At 31.0% G+C, this 20,302-nt stretch overlaps 1 protein-coding gene across 1 annotated transcript; it reads left to right on the top strand.

The window, feature by feature from the left end:
- Positions 1-10,153: 10,153 nt before the first annotated feature.
- Positions 10,154-13,500, top strand: LOC134268873 (uncharacterized). Its single transcript, XM_062751114.1, has 2 exons — positions 10,154-10,212; positions 12,229-13,500. The coding sequence occupies exon 2, from the start codon at positions 12,229-12,231 to the stop codon at positions 13,498-13,500; it is 1,272 nt and encodes a 423-aa protein (XP_062607098.1). The 5' UTR covers positions 10,154-10,212.
- The last annotated feature ends 6,802 nt before the right edge of the window (positions 13,501-20,302 follow it).

The following is a 20,302-nucleotide window of genomic DNA, read 5'->3' as shown; positions in this document are numbered from 1 at the left end:
AAAGTGTTTAAAATATGATCAATACTCTTAGCTCTCTGATTTTCCAAGATCTTGCATTGTGGAAAAAAAATCATGGTATGTTCACCTGCATGTGATCTTCCTGGTGAAAATTACGAACATTTACTTCTTGCTATGTTAGACGAAAAGTAGATCAGGAAAATTCAAACTGATTAAATTATTTAGGAAATATATTTAATTTGGACTCTATTAACACTCAGGTGAACAAATATTGTGATTACAATCATGTACATAAACAATCAAATCCAGGGTTTGGAGGGAGGGGGTATCATTACCGCTACATATTTTTTTTATCTACATTACCGTTATACTTAGTCATTACCGCTACAAAAAACGTTACATAACCGCTTCATATACAAGTATACATTACTGCTACATTGCATTAGGTTAGCGAGCCAATTATTAATCAAGGTATGTTTTGCAGCTGTCTTTGCTATTTTTTTGACACATATCAACAATTTTGAGTGTTTGAAAGTCTTATTTTTACCAAAATTATATCAACAGAAAAATTATCCGGCATTCCCACTATTTATCACATACTTCTCAAACAGTATTCCTCCTCTGCATTTTTTTTTCTGAATGTATATTTTCGCTGTTGACATTAGAATGCATGAATGATGCCCGGGAAGGGTGGTTGGTTGGTAGAAGAACTTGACAAGCAATTAGATAAATAATGTACGTGTGCATGTCAAATATACGGTACTTAATTTTCAGAACTTCCAAAACTTTGTAAAAAGATATAAATGTATGTATTTATTTCTATATATGTTTAATGACATATATATTCTTTAATATTTTTTGTGGTGGTGGTGGTGGTGTGAGTGAGGTTGTGTTTGTGTAAGAGGATGTTTGTGTGTGTGTGTGTGGGGGGGGGGGTTGGGGGTTACAACAATATTAACAAGTAATCGACCTTTTCAACACATAACAAAAAGGAGAGTGTCGGTTATACGTCTATTCAATTAATGTTGCATTGTTAGTGGGATTCTGTACCCTTATATGGTTTTGGTACTCCTATATGGTCCGAGTTTAATTTTCAGAGGGCCCTGTACTCCTATATGGTTGGAGTTTAATTTTAAGAGGCCCCTGTACTCCTATATGGTTGGAGTTTAATTTTAAGAGGCCCCTGTACTCCTATATGGTTGGAGTTTAATTTTAAGAGGCCCCTGTACTCATTATTGGTCAGACTTTAATTTTATGGGGGTCCTGCACTCCTTAATGGTCGGAGTTTAATTTTAAAAGGCCCCTGTACTCCTAATTGGTCAGAGTTTAATTCTTTGAGGGTCCTGTATTCTTATATGGTTGGAGTTTAATCTTAAGAGGCCCCTGTACTCCTATATGGTGGAAACAAATTATTAAATATGTTATTTACTTACATTTGAAAATATTAGTAAAAGAGCTACATTTAATTCCTGCAACATTATGTGGTCTGGATTTAATTTCATCTACGTCCAGTAATCCTGTTTGTGACTAAGATCAATGTTGAATTATACGGACCCTATTCCTGTACTTCTTATATGGTTGGCGTTTAATATTACCAGGATATTTCCAGAATACTACCAGGATCCTGTACCACTATATGGTTGGGGTTTAACTTTTGCTGGATCGTGTATTCCTATATGGTTGGAGTTTAATTTTAAGAGGGTCCTGTTTTCCTATATGGTTGAATTTTTATTTTCATAGGCCCCTGTACTCCTATATAATCGGAATTTAATTTTAAAAAGGCCCTGTTTTCCTATATGGTTGTACCCCTTTATGGTCAGATTGTAATTTTAAGAGGGCCCTGTACTCCTTTATGGTTGGAGTTTAATATTAACAGGATCCTACACCCCTACATATATGGTCGGGGTTTATTTTTGTAGGTCCTGCTCTCCATTAAGGTTGAAGTTTAATATATACATGATTGTTTCTGTACCCCTTTGTGGTCGGGGTTTAATATTAACAAGATCATTTACCTTTATATGGTTGGGGTTTAGTATTAACACTATCCTGTACACTTATATAGTTGGGATTTATTAATTAATATAAATATTAACAAGATCATTTCCCCTGTATTAGTTACATGGCTGGGGCTTATATTACATAACCCTTACCCCTAAGGGGTTCGGTTTTAATATTAACAGGATCTTCTACCCTATATGGTTGGGGTGAATATTAACAGGATCCTATACTGCTTTCTGGTCGGAGTTTATTTTAAGCACGTTTTTGTTTTCCTATAATCAAGATAATTTTGGAGTTTTATTTTAGCAAGATCAAACACCAATATATGGTTTGGGTTTTCATGTTTACAGGATACCACCTGTTAAGAGGTTAAGTTTAGCAGATTCCTGTACTTTAATATGGTCACAGATTAATTTTTATTTATTTATTCTTTTTTTTCAAGATTTCACTTCAATATGAATTTTAGTTTTAACAGGATCTTGACACCCAACATAGTTGAGATTATTCTTCAAAATTGTTTGTTCTCCCATCTTTTTTTGCAAATTCTTCTATAGTCATATTTGTATTTTTCCATGATGTATATTAATATTCTTATAAAGGATATATTCAAATACGGTCATATGTTACTTTTGTACATATCTGATTAATTTGTATGGCATTACAATAATGTCCATTTACAATAAACATTATGTTTTGATTTTGCAAAAAAAACAGAGCAGAATAGACTCATTTGTGGAGGAAAAAAAATATTTGAAGAAGGTGAAAGACGATAGTATAAAATACTTTATTTAAATTGATAATGTAATTCTTTCTCAAATATGCTGGAGTTATCGATCTTGTGATATACTCTAGCTTAATTTCAAAAGCATATTCTTATATGGTAAGTTATGTGAATGCCGCAAGATAGAACCAATTGAATCGTTTTGCGGGAAACTGAAGGTGCACAAATATGGAACCTGAGCAGTAATATTTGATTAAGTATAAGTATATTTGATATATATATTTACTCTTTTTTAGTAAACACCATTCAATAGGATAACAAAAAAATTGAGCTGCTATTTTCCGGAGCAAGCGATCTCGGATGAACTCTTACTCAGACCTGGTAAATTGTTTTGTTTTCCAACTAGACAGTCCATAGTCGTGTAATGGGAATGGCTAATCAGAACAAAGAGTTTGGTTCACTTTATACATAAAATGGCCTTGCCCTTATATTAATTGATAAACAATCACCCTTTTTCCCATTTCATAAAAAAATGTAGAGACTTTGCGCTTTCAGTTCCTTTTATAAAATTTCTCTTGGGAGTCTTTTATATAAAATATAAATGAAGATGACCCCCCTTCCGAAGCGATGGCCATTTTGACAATGTTTAATCCCCGTAGACTCCGAATTTGCCGCCGTGTGTATACACTGGTTGACCTCGAAGGTTCGGATGAATTCAGAAAGTTTGAAAAAAAAAATCAATCTAACAATTGGATATAGGTTGAAGTCTAAGGTATTTATTTTTTTAAGATATTTTGCAAAAAGTAATGACGTTCCTGTCGTGGGGCAAACTATATACACGATAACAATCTATCATGCATTATTTTGTATTTACATAGATAAAAATATCAAGGTTGTTCACGGTAAATATGTGGGGAATACCTTTGGGGACGACCATTTGATTCTAAAGGGGGGCTGACAGATTTCCGAAAAAAAAAATCTGTCCCTGAAATTAAAGAAAAAAAATAATCTCTCCTCCACTACAAACAAAATAAATAATCTGACCTTGACTTAAGATATTTAATGTAAAACATACCTTTTTTACATGTATTTACGAGTAATTAAATGTATAAAATCTTCAATTGAATTTTTTTTGTTCTATTTGCTCGCCATTTTAGAAGCGAATTGTTTTTAAAATCAGATTACCAGACTGGACACTTGTAGTCAGTTTATCAACATGAAAATGTGCACTTAGTAGATGTGATGAATTACTTTAAAATACAAGACAATTCTTAAACTCTGCAAAAGTTTTTTTTTATTGTCAAAGAATTACACTTCCCCAATAAGTTACTGGTCACGGTAGCCTAGTGTTAGAGCGTTTGCTACGTGATCGGGAGGCCCGGGTTCGATTCTCGATCGCGGCGCTGCGTCAAACCTAAGACGTAAACAAAGGTAGTGACTGTTCCTTCGCCAAGCACTCGGCACTAGAAGTGAAATTCACGGGTCTTTCGGATATGACCTTAAAAACGTAGGTTCCGTGTCACGGTAGGCGCTGGCACGATAAAGAACCCTCACTGCTCAATGGCCGTGAGTGCCGAGTATAGGTCTAAATTTAATTATTACTCAACGCACGTACATTTTCTGTAGCCTATACGTAGAACACGTGACCTACAAATATACCTTCTTGGATAAATATCAGAGCCATATTAAATAAAACTTACATTGAAATAGTATTCTAAAAAAGTTTTACAATAAATATAAACTTTTAAATAAATGCAGTCATGGCCTTCAAAATATGGATATTTTACATGTAATATCACACTGCCTTAATGACATGTAAAACTGTGATTCTTATAGTTGATAGATAGATAGATGTTTAACAATCGAATTTAAATTGAAAAAAGAATCTCTTTTCAAGAAAAAAAAAGAATCCCGAAATACTTATTCTAATCTACCGTACTCTATTAAAGTTGAGTAAAATCAGATTTTATGAAAGTTTTCTAAAAGGTTTAACAGCACTCTCTGTCTAATTTTTTAACAGTGATATTGTTGGTCTTAATTATTTCCTTCTCAACAACTAGGAGTTACATCATTCATGAATGTGGTATGAAACTGAAACCACTTCAAGTAATTGCACATGAATGGTGCATGACATATCCCATATGTTATATAGAAAAAGAATCTTTTATCTTTCAGGATAACTTGTTAATGCATGTATGGAAATTTAAATTACGTACATGTTTTTTTTTTTTTTTTTTTTTTTTTTTTTTTTGCTTATCTAAGATTGCATACATTTTAACTAAAATCACTTTCACGAATTTTTTCTGCATTATTTGTAATTTACAATCTTATATGTTGATAACTGGTTTTGAAATTAAATATATAAAGTATATAAATTAATGAAGAAATAGAGAGAGGTAATTATTAAATTTTTTTAGCTCATAAGTCAATTGGTTTGGGTTTTTATTTTGTTGTTTAACCTACTTTATTACAATATTAATTCAATTAATTTCTATATGTGTTATCTGATGCATGTAAAGTATATATATATATATTGAAACGAATCTTGAATTTTAAAACACTCTTTAGCTGTTGGTGCTGTCAATCACTGTTTATGAGGTTCCCTTCGAATGATCTAGTGGAATTTAATTTAGGAAGCAAAGAAACATTAATTTCTTTTTTCCGTTCTGTGCACAGTAAATGTTTTTGTTTATTTCTTTGTAATGATTTGTTTAAATTTGTTTTTGACTGCTGTTAGAAATATAAATCTGCGCGTTTTAACAAAACTTATTGCTTCAAAATCCAAGCAAAAATTTATAATTTCAATCGGGTTAAAATTTGTTGATCAAATATAAACAAATTGTCTAGATTTAAGGCAAGTAGATTTTTTTTATTAACAAAATGTACTGAAAATCGATATTCGATTGATGATTTAACGTATACTGTTTAACGTCCCTCTTGAAAATTGTTCAATCATATGGTCACCTACGTCGGTGAAGGGATTCTTACGACCTATGCTCGGCACTTAGGGCCATCGAGCAGCAAGGGTTCCTTAGTTTAACATATCAACGACTTCTGCCTTCCTACGTTTTTAAAGGCAAAACAAAAGGCCCTATACTACATATAAATGCCGTGTGTTTATCGAAGAAACAGTCAATACCTATTCTTACGTCCTAGGATTGATAATCGAACCCGGACATCCCAATCACTAGGCTAAAGCTCTACCACTAGGCTACTGTGATCGGTGACGATATTCGTTATTGATATTGATGCATTCATTGACAGAGTCAAATAAATAAAAGAAATCTGCAGACACCTTAATTTTATACTTATTATAGCCTTCAAAGTTTCTTTCCTACTCTAATAATATTAAATATATCACTAAACTCTTGTGAATTTAATAGTCGAGCCAGTTAGAAAAAAAAAACGTTTTTGTATTTTCTTTATCCTGGAAAATCATTTTTGTTTGTCGGATGTAGAATTTTTCACAAGCAACTTGAATTCTTAGACAATCGACTTGAACGCCTTTAAATCCGATGCCACTAAACCTATTTACATTTTCTCTTCATCATTTAATTTTTCATTTAACTTGTCCTGAATAAATATATATACATTAACTTGAATGGATCTTAATAGTTTATCTGATTTACCTATACCAATATGTGGAAAAATGAACAAAAACGCTTTCAAGATTGATACATTACCGGTGAGAATTAAGCTTTTCTCCTTTTTTTCTGAAACTGTTTTTATATTCAGTTTTATATGACGCTATGGATATCTGTTATGCAGAAACATTTAAGGACAGATAATACAAACATTTACAAACAATAATGGGAAAAAAAACTTAGAAAGAAATAGTTAAATTTTAATAAAAAAAACAAAAACAAATAGAGACAAATCACATTCAGTAAATGTTAGGTGTACACAAATTTCAGAATATGTTAACTTGGTGCTTGAAAGTTTGATATTTACTTTAGGAAATTTTAAGAGCAAGAGAAAAACAACAAAAAATCAGCAATATCATATAGGCTGATTTTTACTACTTATCTTTTCTTAATAAAATTCACCTGGCTTGGTAAATTTTACTTAATTTTGTATTACACTTATCACACCATTGTTTATTCCAGTTTTAAGGAGAAAAAATTCTAAGAACCACCCACTTTTCTAAACTTGTGATATAATATTAAATCTTTATTAGGGAAAATATTAATGTTTGTATTATCTGTCCTTAATATGAAATAATTTATATGGGTCACTTATAAGTGACATTCGAAACTGAAACTTTTCAAGGTACTCCCGACTATTTGCTTACCAACACGTGGTTTCATTGTGTAGTTCCTGTATGAATGTTTTGTTACCATCATTCTTTCCTTGTGTATTCTTTTATAGATTTAAATATATGCCATTAAGGCCAAGGGCCCTTTAAAGGTTTCATTTTTGTATGCTATCTTTTAAAAAAGGCGATGATTTTGAGTGCAAAACTATTTGTTATTTAATTAATACTTTGAAGACAAGAAATATGGAATTTTAAAATAAACCTGTGAAGAAAGATTATCAAGATGAATAATGATTTTAAAAATTTATCCTTTTAAGTTAGTTTTACTGTTAAGACATGCACACACGCAGACATTCATCAACGCAGTTTATGGATGGCAGTTGTGATCTGCATGATTTTTTTGCAAAATTCCTCGCATTTTCAAAAGATTTTTTTCTGTATTACTTGTAAAGTTTTTCAATATTGTTGTCATTTTGATAATCTATTTTATAAAAATACACGTATTAATGAAATAAGCAGGGATCAGAGTTTTTCCTTTCTGATAAGTGATAGATTTAAGATTTGTTTTTTTTTATACAAAGTTCTGATACTTTAACCTATCGACTCGTTATTGATTTTTCATTTAAATTAAACCCATGCTGAGCTATGTTATGGACCAATATGGAAAATGTTATCTTAGCACTTGTATTACTTTACTGAAAAATGTAAAAAAAAAATCAACTTCACTAAAACTCTGTTGTAAAGGTTGTCAATAAAACCCATGTTACATGTATGCAGTCCAGGATCAACCCCCAGCACTTTTCAAAATTTTCACTTTGCAGCTAGGGTAAGACTGTCCGAAAAATATGAAAGGGCTCTTATTGTTGTTACTTTTCCGAACTACCTAGATATGACGTCACAGTAGAGTATGACGTCAAGTTTCTGCATGCTAGCGCTAACATGTCGGGGATAATGTCATATTTTTTTATATTCCCTTAAATGGCGTGTACGGTTTGGATATTTTTTTTTTTATTTCAGTGAGGCTTACTTTGTTGAACATTCGAAATTAAAATAATCTTGTTCCTTTAAGTTGCCTGATATGCAGACATTCAAATCATAGCGGAAAACCTAATTTGAAACGCTCCTCTAATACGCCAGATGACTCAATTAAAATTTATGAATCTGATTTATTTAAGGAATGAAGCTAATTCCAACTTATGTTATCCGATATAACATAACTTGGGGCAGTTTACGCTTTATAAACCGCGAAGCGGTTTATAAGAAAGCGTAAACTGCCCCAAGTTTTGTTATATCGGATAACATAAGTTGAAATTAGCTTCATTCCTTATAATTTAATTTCAGAGTAGACAATTAGGCAATATTTCCTCCGGAAAAAGGCTTCAAATTGAGCATTATTTTAAAAGTAACGTCAAGCGGAGTAATACGTTAATGACGTAACTCATTGTGACGTAGGCAAGTTATGTTATCCAAAATATTATATGTTCCTCCGAATGATGCAGCAAGTGAAATTAAATTATATTTGACTAACATGAGTGATTTACAAGGGTTAATGGATAATATTCTGTTTGAGTTTACAAGAGAAGTTTGACCTCTTATTGAATTTTGCTTGGGAATTGTATGTAGTGAATCCATTTTTTGTATAAAATGCGATGATGGTGGAAAATACCTCTTCTTATGTTGGTAAGTTGAATTTTTCGTCAATTATTTTCTTAAGAAGTAAAAAAAAAATCAGGCCTGCCCTCAGCTCTTTAAGTGTACCACATATCACGATGAATTGATGTATTTTTTACAACAATTTGGTTTATTACTTGTGCTGATGCGTTTTTGTGCAACATCTAAGAATATCAGATATGTCCATCACGTGATCAACAGAGTCAGGTAAGGTAACAGAAATGCTTTACCACGATACCAGATTTAACTCTTTTCTCAATTAGATTTCACATCCAAACAAATATAGCATATTAACATAAAATCAAGGTCGAAATAAAATGTTTATTTTCAATGCGTTTGAAGCCTTTGGACAGCCTCATCCTAACTGCACATATCAGCAATAGATATTCGATACTTCTGTCCAAACAATATAGTTTATATCCTTGCACTTTTGATTTAAATCTCAAATACGCCTATCGTTTTAGCGATTTTCTGTAAGTTCTGCGTCCCTGTCAAAATCAAATGCTACAAGATAAATTCATTATACAGTGTGAGTTATTTTTTTTTTTCGTTTTAATGAAAGATTTAACAAAAACAAGCAATTATTCTTTATTTCATTTAAGCATGTATTAAATTTAATGTCCGTGAATTTAGTCTTTTGGGTCACTCTTGCTGATTTGTAAAGGCTAATGACGTCATGTTATCAATTACTCAACGATTTCAAATGTTGTAACATTAAAAGATATCTAAATTACTAAAAAAAGTAAATTCAAGATGATCTGAACGCATCATAAAGTCTTTAATTTTTCTTTTTGGTCAATTGTTCATTTTTTAATAATGTTACAATTACAGTTCTAGTACATTGTACCACGAATTAACTGCTTAAATTATCTTTTAAAATCATTTTTGCATAATGAATTTCTTTGTTCCAAAAGGTACATGTATGCACTCCTTTTTTTCTGAAAAAATACATGCATTTCGATAACATCTTTCATTTCATTTAAGTATATTGTATATTCTCTTGTTTTTTATGTATCTCGTTAGCTTATAAGTCCCATACAGAAGGAATCTGATAGGACAATAGGTTTCTTATTTAATGGTCTTTACCTCTCTAGATGTTTAAATTTGTTTTCTGCAATTTCTTTTAGCTGGGCTGATTTATGTTATTTGATTGTATCTTGCATTAGTAACAAAGTTGATTTAATGGTTTTCATGGAAGTGTAATGTTTTCCATTTTTTTAATTCGAACTACAAAGCACTACGTAAAAGAGAACTTTAATTGCTATATGTAATGTTATATCCTCATTTTTGTTGGTAAATTAGGCTAAATATTGATTTCATGAAAATATATATTTAAAAAATCAAACATTTGAAGCTTAAAATTTATCAAAACAAAAACTATGTAAGATAGCATTTTATATCCCTTTTCTGCGAAGAGAAGGAAATGAATATTACTAGGAAATTCATATAAAGTCAGACAGTAAGGCGTTTCCTTTTTGCATAAAACCACGTGATCGACTTGTAAATAAATACAAGTTCGACCAAAACGCACTGCATATGTTTTATTTCATTTCACTGAGAGGTCATCCGAAAAAAAAAACTTTTAATCGGAAAATATCTTCTCATTAAGGTAATGTATTGTTTGTTTTTATTTTTATTTTTAGGTAGGAGAATATAGTAAGGAAACATAGCACACACAAACGTTCACATCTTCCACATAGATAATTACATTGTACATCTATATTTCTTTCTTTCTTCTATGAATTTCTAAATGTAATTAAGAAATTTAATTGCTTAAAATGTAAGAATGCGTTCTTGACATTATCCTATGAAACTCTCAAGTAAGCAAGAATATTTCATGTATTCATAAATTCCTCAAAAAAAACATAGTTATAGATAAAACAGTAAAAGCAAATTTTTGCATTTATTCCCCTAATTTTGTGTTTTGGCCAAAAATTTATTGAACTAGAGACGTCCTCATAAAAAAGCTCATAAACTAAAGAAAATCTGATTGGTCTGAATATAGAAAGCCAAAGGTACGTTATTTCGTTAATAATATGAAGAAACATGCTATGGCTTATTATTACGACAATATTGAAACATATTTAAAGGACTAAAGCAAAAATAATAATAAAATTTATTGGAAATTCATGAAAATTTTACTCAAAATTATACTATTTAACAGGATACCACCTTTTGAAACATACGATGGTAAAGGTGATAAAAGGTTTACTTACTTGGACCTAGACAAAATTGAAGCCTTAATTTCTCATTTTACATCTATTTTTACTATTGATGATTAAAACGAACACTACCAAACATGTACAATATGTGTAGTAGCACATTTTGTAAAATATCAATGGAAAACATGAAATATCATTCTTTATTTCAATACTTCCTGTGAACAAAGCTATAGGTCACGACTGTATAAGTCATAAAATGTAAAAATCTACTCTTCAGTCTGTTGTTGAACCACTCACTATGTTATTAAACAGGTCAATGCCAGATAGAGTATTTCTATCCTTCTAGAAAATAGCTTATGTTATTCCTCTTTTGAAAAAAGTTGACCCCTCTTTGGTTTCAAATTATAAACCTGTATCGCTGTTATACCGTGTAGTCAAATTATTGAAATGATTATTTCTTAACATGTGTACAATTGAAGAAAAAAATGAAGATGTTTATCATTATTTTTTGCTTGAACAAAGAATGTAAATGCTAGTAAAAAATCTTTTTAACCGCCTTCATGCTTGAAGAATTGGTTACAGTTGACACTAACCTACTATTATAGGGTGAAAGAGATTTTCCTGTATCAACTAATATTGATATTTTTGCTGCTGTCCATAGATTTATTATTGAAACATGTAGATTTTAAATTGATTTGTTATAAAGGTATATCACTTGGCAATATTAGAATTATTATCTTTAAATGTATTATTTGCATGACAAAATAATGTTATATTTATTTAGAGGAACATGTTAGTTGCAAGAACTTGTTTCCAATCCATTTGACTCGTTCATTAAAATCTAATAGTGTACATGTATGATCTCATAAAGGAGCCCGGAGTTCGAACCAATGTACTGCAAGATTACTTCCGATTAAAATGAATTATTTCTGACACAGTTGAGTGAAAATGATTTGCAAATACACAATATAGTAGTTTACTATTAAATTCAAAAATCAAAAGTAACATTGGTTCCCATTTACAAAAATACTCTCTAAGTTTATTTCTTTTTGGGCAGAATTATGATAACTATGTTTAAAAAATACCTTCAGAAGGCTGAAGGTGAACAAATTACCAACAAATGAACCATCAGATATAACTGAAATTTTTAGATATGATAACTTTTACGGTTAACTATCATTTGACAAAAGAAAATTCCATACATATTAGTTTTAAAATTTGATCAAATTGTTATATCTTAATATTGAGCACTTTTCTTAGGGTAGATCAAAATAGTCTTAAAATAGCCACGAAAACCCAGATTCTTTAAAAGCAGTTTCCAATGTCTGTCCATAGCAATTTGAAAATCATTTTAATTTAATTTTTAAAAAAATGGAGGGGGGATTGGAACCAGTACATCAATGTGTTATAGAATGTATCTTTAAAAAGCCTGAAATATGTTTGTTATTTCTTTTGAATTACAGATGGTGGATTGGATACCCGTTGTTTCCCAGACAAAGTCTGCAGTACAAGCTATTTTTGGTGATTGTGAAGGAGCAAAACGAACCCAGGAGAATTTTTCTAGACAGTGTCCAGTTGTATCTCAGGTGAGATCTGCAGTGGAGGCAATTGCTGGTGACGAGGAAGCTGCACGAGAGACTCAATATGAGTTTGGGCGAAATGTCAGTGGAATAGCTAATGCGATTCCTGTGGTCGGTCATGTTAAAGGCGCCATACACTATGCTGTGGGAGATAATGAAGGTGGAGATAATGCTATGAAATCTGCATCTCGCACAGTCGGTGTAATGGCTGGTGGCGCTGCTGGTTTTGTCACCGCTGGACCACCTGGGGCCGTCCTTGGGGGTATAGCAGGCGGGGATGCAATGGATTTGGTGATTACAGGAGCCGATTCTGCCGTTCATGGTGAATTTAGACCATATGGCTATATCTCCCAGATGGAGGAGATTTCTGAAAACCCGACTGACCCTGGCAATTGGTTTGATACCGTTGCAATGGTAGCAGGAGATGGTGCTTGTGGATATGCAGCAGGTAAAGCGACTATTCCAGCGAAGAAGTTTTTAGAAAAAAGAGCGATTCGAAATCAATTTGAAGCCCAGAGAAACCCTCTTGTTGAAAACGTAGGCATGTCTGATGCAAAGGATTTCGTTAACGCTGCTGATAGAATGAGAGATGTTAGAACAAAATATGATGTTCCTGAAACCAAGCCCCACGTAACAACTGTCGTTCGGGATCTGGAAAATAATAAGTTATATGAGGGTCACAATCAACAAATTAGAAAATTTTGCAGTAGTGATAAATTTGCTGATGCTGAAAAAATGAGCAATTATACCAACCCTGGAGAACCAACAAATTTACAGAAGAGAGTTCCACAAGCTGTACCTCCTTTGAAACGCAATCCAAATTCGTGTGCCGAACAGCGAGCATACCATAAATATTACAAAGAAAATCCAAATGGTAACCCACAGAATACCCATGCTGTCAGTGTTCGATATAATAGAAAGGAAAATGAATTCCAAGCAGTTAGACGGTGCGACAATTGTGTTGCATATGGCGAAGGGATGGGTGAGGTTCCCGGAGATATGATAAATGGTCTACACGTTCCAAATCACCCAGGAATTGGGAAATATTCCTACTACAAGGATGCTGGTAAGGGATTGGCAATAGCTGGTGGGGGTGGAGCACTTGAGATAGGATCGAAATCAAAGAACCATGTGAATCACAAAAAAAAAAATTGAAAAAGAACAATAAACAGTAAAACTTATTTAAACTTGGTTTACTTATTAGTTATAGTAGTTTGGTTTGGAATTTGCATAATAACCTTTGTTTATGTCTTTATGGTTTTTATGTACATTCTTCAGTGTCAACTCATTAATTAGGATTTTAATTGTTTTTGATTATATGTGATTTTCAATTGTGATTTCCTGAAAAAAAGACGTAAAAAATACGAAAAAAATCAATAAGAGCCATTAAAATGCCTATGAATTAAATCTTTTCCCTTAATTTTTTCTATAACAATTTCATATGTTTTTATATATGTATATATTTTTTTATGTATGCTTCTTTTATCTCATACGCTTATTTTAAGAAACAATTTCGTCCTAACACATACCTGAAATGGTAGAATTTTTGGATTTCAAATATTTATATCAAAAGTTGTTTTCTCAGTTATCATCAATTATTTCCAGGTCGGAAAAATAAAATAATAAAATTTATGATTTGTGGTTTATACTTTAAATGGATGGATACTCCTTCATAAGCTGTAAATGGAATGTTTTGCTGTATTTTTTTTTTTATATACATTTTTACATATTTTTGTATTTCGATCTCTTCTCTATTTATTAATTTAGAATGTCAAAATAAAGTGATATCAACAAAAGTAGATTTTTTTTAATGAAGAGTGCTAAAAGTTTGTTAGAAAAATATTTTATTTTATTGGCAGTTATTTATCTGATTACTTTATGGACTTGAACGACTTTTTTTGAGAAATATTTTTTTCACTTTAACTAGAAAGAACAAAGGGTGGTATTGGCTAAAAATGTCGCGTTTCATATCTGCTCCGCTCAAAGCATTTTAAAAAGTGTATGCATTGAAAAAAAATAATGCTCAATGCTGCACCGTTCATGGCAAAATGTAGTTTGAGATTTTACGCGACCTCATTATTTAAACATGCTAGCTACGCGTCCTCTGAAATCGCATACTCTGCATGAAGGTCAATGTTAAGAAGTTTCTATTGTTTTTAATATTTTATTGTTCCCTCTAGGAGCATCTAAGCTCTAGTTGATTGCATAAAAACAGATGTCCAACAGAATTACTGGGTAAATAGGAATTGCTAGAAATATAGTAGTGTCTACTCTGTGGTAGTTCAGCTTACGTATAACAGTTGTGTTGCAGTGGTTATGGTTCTTAAAAAAAGTATCAACAAGATCAATAAATTGTAAGATAAAATGAAAAAGAAAGTTTACATTAGCTCAAGGGAGGGTTAAAGATAAGAAATAATTTCAATTTCATCGTTTACGTTTCATTACAGCGCCAAAACACCGCTTCTTTATTACCCGTCTACAATCTCTCTGTGTGATGTAGATTTATACACAACGGATTGGATCCAAAAAATAGTATTTATAACTTCCAATCAAATGTCAATTATTTTTGCATAGAGTATCAGTAATTCTAATGAAATAAAGGGGCGTGTGGTTTTACTTTAAATGTTATTTATTTAATATGTTTGAGCGGGGAGTGGGCGAGGGGTCCACTTCTAAAGAAGTACATGTATAAAGTACACGCAGTTAACGTGACAAAAATGTCAATATAATAGAATTTAATTATTCTTAAAAAATAGCATAGAAAACTATTCTTCAAGTGAACATGAGGAATTGATTCACTCTTGTCTACACAATGAACTTGAAAAGAAAGTTGTTTTTCGTTCTCCTTCTAATGGTTATTACAATATCTACAAATGAAGACTTAAGGACGCGATTGCAAGGCGTCACGTGATCACGTCATTTGGTGAATAAAAAGAAAATGTTTGCTGTAACTATTTCCGGAATAAGGAGCGTCATATGTTTGCGCTCATGACAAAAGGAGTTTATTTTTCTAAAGTAGAGAAAGAATAAGATATTAAAGATTGTTACGATGCACTGAGTGTGTTGGTGAAAGTTGATCTTTTTTTTTATCTACGTGCATGTTTTACGATTTGACACGTCTATCTATTGTATATCTCTGAACATTGAAACCTATTTCATTTAAAATAAATTTTATTTATATCTTGAGGTTAATATCTTCATTTCAAAACTAGAATCTTATTTAAGATTGTTGTTTATCATAGGATCTTCATCTATACATGTATAGATAATTTCCAATAAAAGAATTAGACGGCGTGGTTTACTAGATACATGTATAAATATTGATGAACGAAGGCGATTTTGATAAACGTGTTACGCCGGCGAAGACCACTTATACCTAGAAGACATAGCTTTAAAAAAATTAATTTATCGCAGAGGATTTGGTTTTCTACTATAAAATCTTTAGCATTTTCCGCAGTGACATCGACCGTGTAAACATACATGCAATCATCGTCGCACATATTTTCTAAACGATTGTTATAAAATGTTAAAATATGCGTCGTATTGAAAAGCAACACTTTTCTTCTGAAAGAATACCAGGGAAGATTTGTACATAAATAAATAAAAGAAATGTGAACTCATCATACTTATGGAAATACATTTGAAAAATGCTCTTTTTTTAATCACATGAACATAGATGTTTTACTCCAGCATTTATCATAAAACGACGGAAAGTTATTTCAATCAATGATTATTTTTGAATCAAAATAGTAGATCTATAGTTTTGACGTCAATTGTGTCATTATGACGTCACAATGGAGATAGCGATCATCCATGTACAGGAGAAAAAGAAGTAGTACTTACTTGAAAAGAATCGGAAGGAAAACTATTTGTAAATAAATGTGAATATTTAGTGAATTAGTGTAATTTGGCCAATTAGTACCGGTATTTATGGATGAATACATTTATTTTTTTTTTAAAAATTAATGCAGTTACAAGTTTTACAAAATAACTTCTTATCATTCAATGTGTTCAAATGTCTGACCCCCCCCCCCCCATTACAGGCCACTAAGAAGAAACATCGCTGAGTGTTCTAAAGCATGAAGTATAAGGCCTTTGAGGACTGTGCACTTTTTTATAATTGTATTATTTATTTATACTGATATAGTAACAAAATGAATGTCTCGGAGATGAAAAACCGAGTTTTAAAAAAGTTTATTTTCGTGACCACTGTCGGTGATAAGTAAGTCATTGTGCTTCACATATAAAATGGGCATCAGCTGCCAGATTTTCAGAGAAGAAAATACAAATAATATTTATTTATCTATACAAATGACCTTTTTTGTCTTTAAACGGATTATGCATATTTAAGGTTCAACAACAAACCATCATATGAAAATCTGTGAAATCTCTTAATATTCTAAAAGGGGGGGGGGTACTAAAATGCGTGTAGCTTCAAAATTAATCTGATTACCTTACTTCATATCTTAACCATAAGTCACTTATAATGACTAGTACAGCATATATTAGTTTTGGTAAAATTCATTGGATAATTTTTTGTCTAGACGTTAAAAACTGCTATTGAGGTGAAAATATTGCTGCAAATTTACAATGAATACTTCCCCAAAAAACAACGTCATTACAACATTTATCAATAGTTTCCAAAACAATTTTTATTATCAATAAATATAAAGCATATTATTGAATATCTGCTGGAAAATATTTAATTTGCTTCACTTTTGTTGCCTGTATGGCATTATAAAACATTCACCTCATAAATATCAAAAGATTGAAAAATGATGGTTACCATGGCAACCATAACTTCCTTATAAGCCTGATGACCATGCTTGATACTTTGATATAATGGTATCATTGACATTAGGAAGGTTATATGTAAAAATGAGAAAAATTAATTGGGCAGAATTTTTTCACGGACCCTTGCAATCCTTTCCTTAAATGGATAAGGAAATTCGATCCCAATTTGAAAATATCAGCACATAAAATAAGTAGGTTAAATGAATTATATATATATATATATATATATATATATATATATATATATATATATATATATATATATATATATATATATATATATATATATATATATATATATATTGTAGAAGTCCATGGTATAGGTTAAGTTATAAATCAAAATTAAATCCAAGATAAACAAACAAGTTTACGTTTAATTTTTTACACTAAGCGCTTTCGCCGTTACGGCTCTTCAGAGTGTAACAATGATAATAAAAACAATACAACTTCGTTGTTATGACGTCGTTATTATGACGTCACAAAGGCAGCGTTATATATTGGCACAGGTAAATGTCAAAAAAGCGCCAAATGTATATAGTTAAACACATGTACATTGTAATAAAATGGAACATTTCTTTAGAGTTAAAATGTTCAATTAACATTTAATTTAGGCTGAAATAATTTCACAAAATAATCTTCCTTGGCCCTCCGTAATTGTTCATTATCTTCTTTGATATATATATATATATATATATATATATATATATATATATATATATATATATATATATATATATATATATATATATATATATATATAAAATTCAAGATGTCCTTGGTATAGGTATGTACATATAGAAAAATAATCCAGAGTTTGGAAAAGATGATCACATTTTATTCGAAAGCGCTTTCGCCATTCGGCTCTTCAGTGGATTTTGAATAACAATAGCCACATGACATGCTAACGTCGTTATTATGACGTCATAATTAAAGGACAACGTTAAAATTTGGCGCAAAAAATGTCCGTAGAAAGCGCCAAATTAAATAGACTTGACACTGTAAATGATACATATTTGCACAATAATAATCAATGATTAATAAATTTTAAAAAATTTTTAAAAAACAATATTAACAGTCATTGATTAAATCAGAACATTTATCTGTTTAGTTTAGGCTTAAATTTATCAATGAAATATTGTTCTTTGGCCCGCCGTAACTGTTCATTTTCCTCAGTAACTTTATAAAACGGAAAGATACTAAAACGTCCTTTACCGCATTGTTCAAAATGTTCGCTGCACGGAGTATTTCTTACGGAAGGGTCCCTTATCTGCTGTTTGTGTACTCTAACACGGTCGGATATTTTATTCCCCGTTTGACCAATGTAATTTTCTCCGCAACCACGGCAAGTCATGCAATAAATGACGTTCTTGGTTTTGCAGTTCATATTATGTTGAACTTTAAAATCTATTCCTGTTTTAAATGTGAATGATTCTCCGATTTGTATAAAATCGCAAGTTCCACAGCGTGGATCATCACATTTGGAAACTGTAAATATTTCCTTTGTAGAGGTGAATTTGGCTTTGGTGAGGATTTTTTTCAAATTTGGCGGTTGTCTTCTACTGTAAATCAAATTCTTCTCCGCAATAAGGTCGTTCAGATTTTTTGATTGTTGAAGTATGGGCAGGCACTGTTTCGTTGTGTTGAAGATGTTGTGATTTTTTGGATTATAAGTGACAACGAATGGAATTTCTGTGTGCATATTATCGGATTCATTCTTTCTGTTCACTTTCCGAAGTTCTGTAATTGGGATTGCTTCGGCTTTTCTTATCGCTTCGGCTATAAGATTTTTTGGATATTTTTGGCGGCGTAGATAAACACTTAATTCTTCTAGTCTTTTTGCCCGACGTTTTTCGTCCGTAACTATTGTACATATTCTTCTTGCCAAATTAAATGGTATATTCCGCTTCGTATGTGAAGGGTGGCAGGAATTAAAAAGAAGATACTGGTGACTGTCAGTTTCCTTGTAGAATAAATCTGTGGAAATGTTGGTGTTTTCCTTTATTATAAGTATATCCAAAAAAGAAAGTTCTCATTTTTTGCGCCAAATTTTAACGTTGTCCTTTAATTATGACGTCATAATAACGACGTTATCATGTCATGTTGCTATTGTTATTCAAAATCCACTGAAGAACCGAATGGCGAAAGCGCTTTGGAATAAAATGTGATCATCTTTTCCAAACTCTGGATTATTTTTCTATATATATATATATATATATATATATATATATATATATATATATATATATATATACTGCACAAATATTAAATACTTTTTTAATTAAAGTAAGCAGAATTTTTAGAAACGAAGAAGTTACGAAAAAAGAAAACTTTTCTTTTTTTTATTTCATAATTTTTTTTGTTAGTTTTTCCGCTTTTAACATTGGTTTTGATTATGTTAAGTTTTGGTGATTTATCTGCCGATATGTGAGCAAGGACAGATAATTAGTTCTGGCACTTCAATATTTACCGTGAATCGCCGACACAAATTACGCTTAATTTTAAATAAACACAGCACAATTAAAATCTATTGCGCTTTGGTGTAATTCAAAGATATGGATATTTTTAGCCTAGATAACCAATTTGCTGAAAATAATTCTAAACATTTTTGCAGACATCGTTTTTCTTGCTTGGAACATCAGAGAAAAAACTGACATTATCGTCTCATCATCAAGCACATGAAAGAATCAGTAAGTATAAAAGTTCTAGATTTTTCCCCCGTTTTATCAGTTTATGCTATGTAATTTATGTTATAATATTTATTTACTTGGTTAAGCTGATTCTTCAAAAATGAGGTAATTGTTGTTAATAAATAAATAAAAATATGGGTTGAAATTATATTGTTTTGTATCATTGTACCAGAAACACGCAATTCGTAATATTTTTGACTTTCATCTATATTCCGATAATTCTTTTTATAAATTATATTAAATAATTTAATTTAAAAATATATATATATGTGTCTATTTTCCTCTACAAAAATTTGAATTTTTCAATTAAAATTTGTATATTCGCCCTTTTGATGTTAATTTGCCTAAAGATATTTTAGCCATATCAAACGATGACAGGTGTTAAAAACCAATTATCTTGGATTACCTGAAATCTCCGGTGATATACATTGTAATTCAATAAAGATCAAGACATGTAAATTTAAAAAAGAAAATAA

The sequence above is a fragment of the Saccostrea cucullata genome, unplaced genomic scaffold, assembly GCF_032062105.1.
Source record: "Saccostrea cucullata isolate Sc308-1 unplaced genomic scaffold, CSIRO_AGI_Scuc_v1 ctg845, whole genome shotgun sequence".
NCBI lineage: Eukaryota > Metazoa > Mollusca > Bivalvia > Ostreida > Ostreidae > Saccostrea > Saccostrea cuccullata.
The sequence above is the reverse complement of the archived record's forward strand: the minus strand, read 5'-3'. Positions and strand labels throughout refer to the sequence as shown.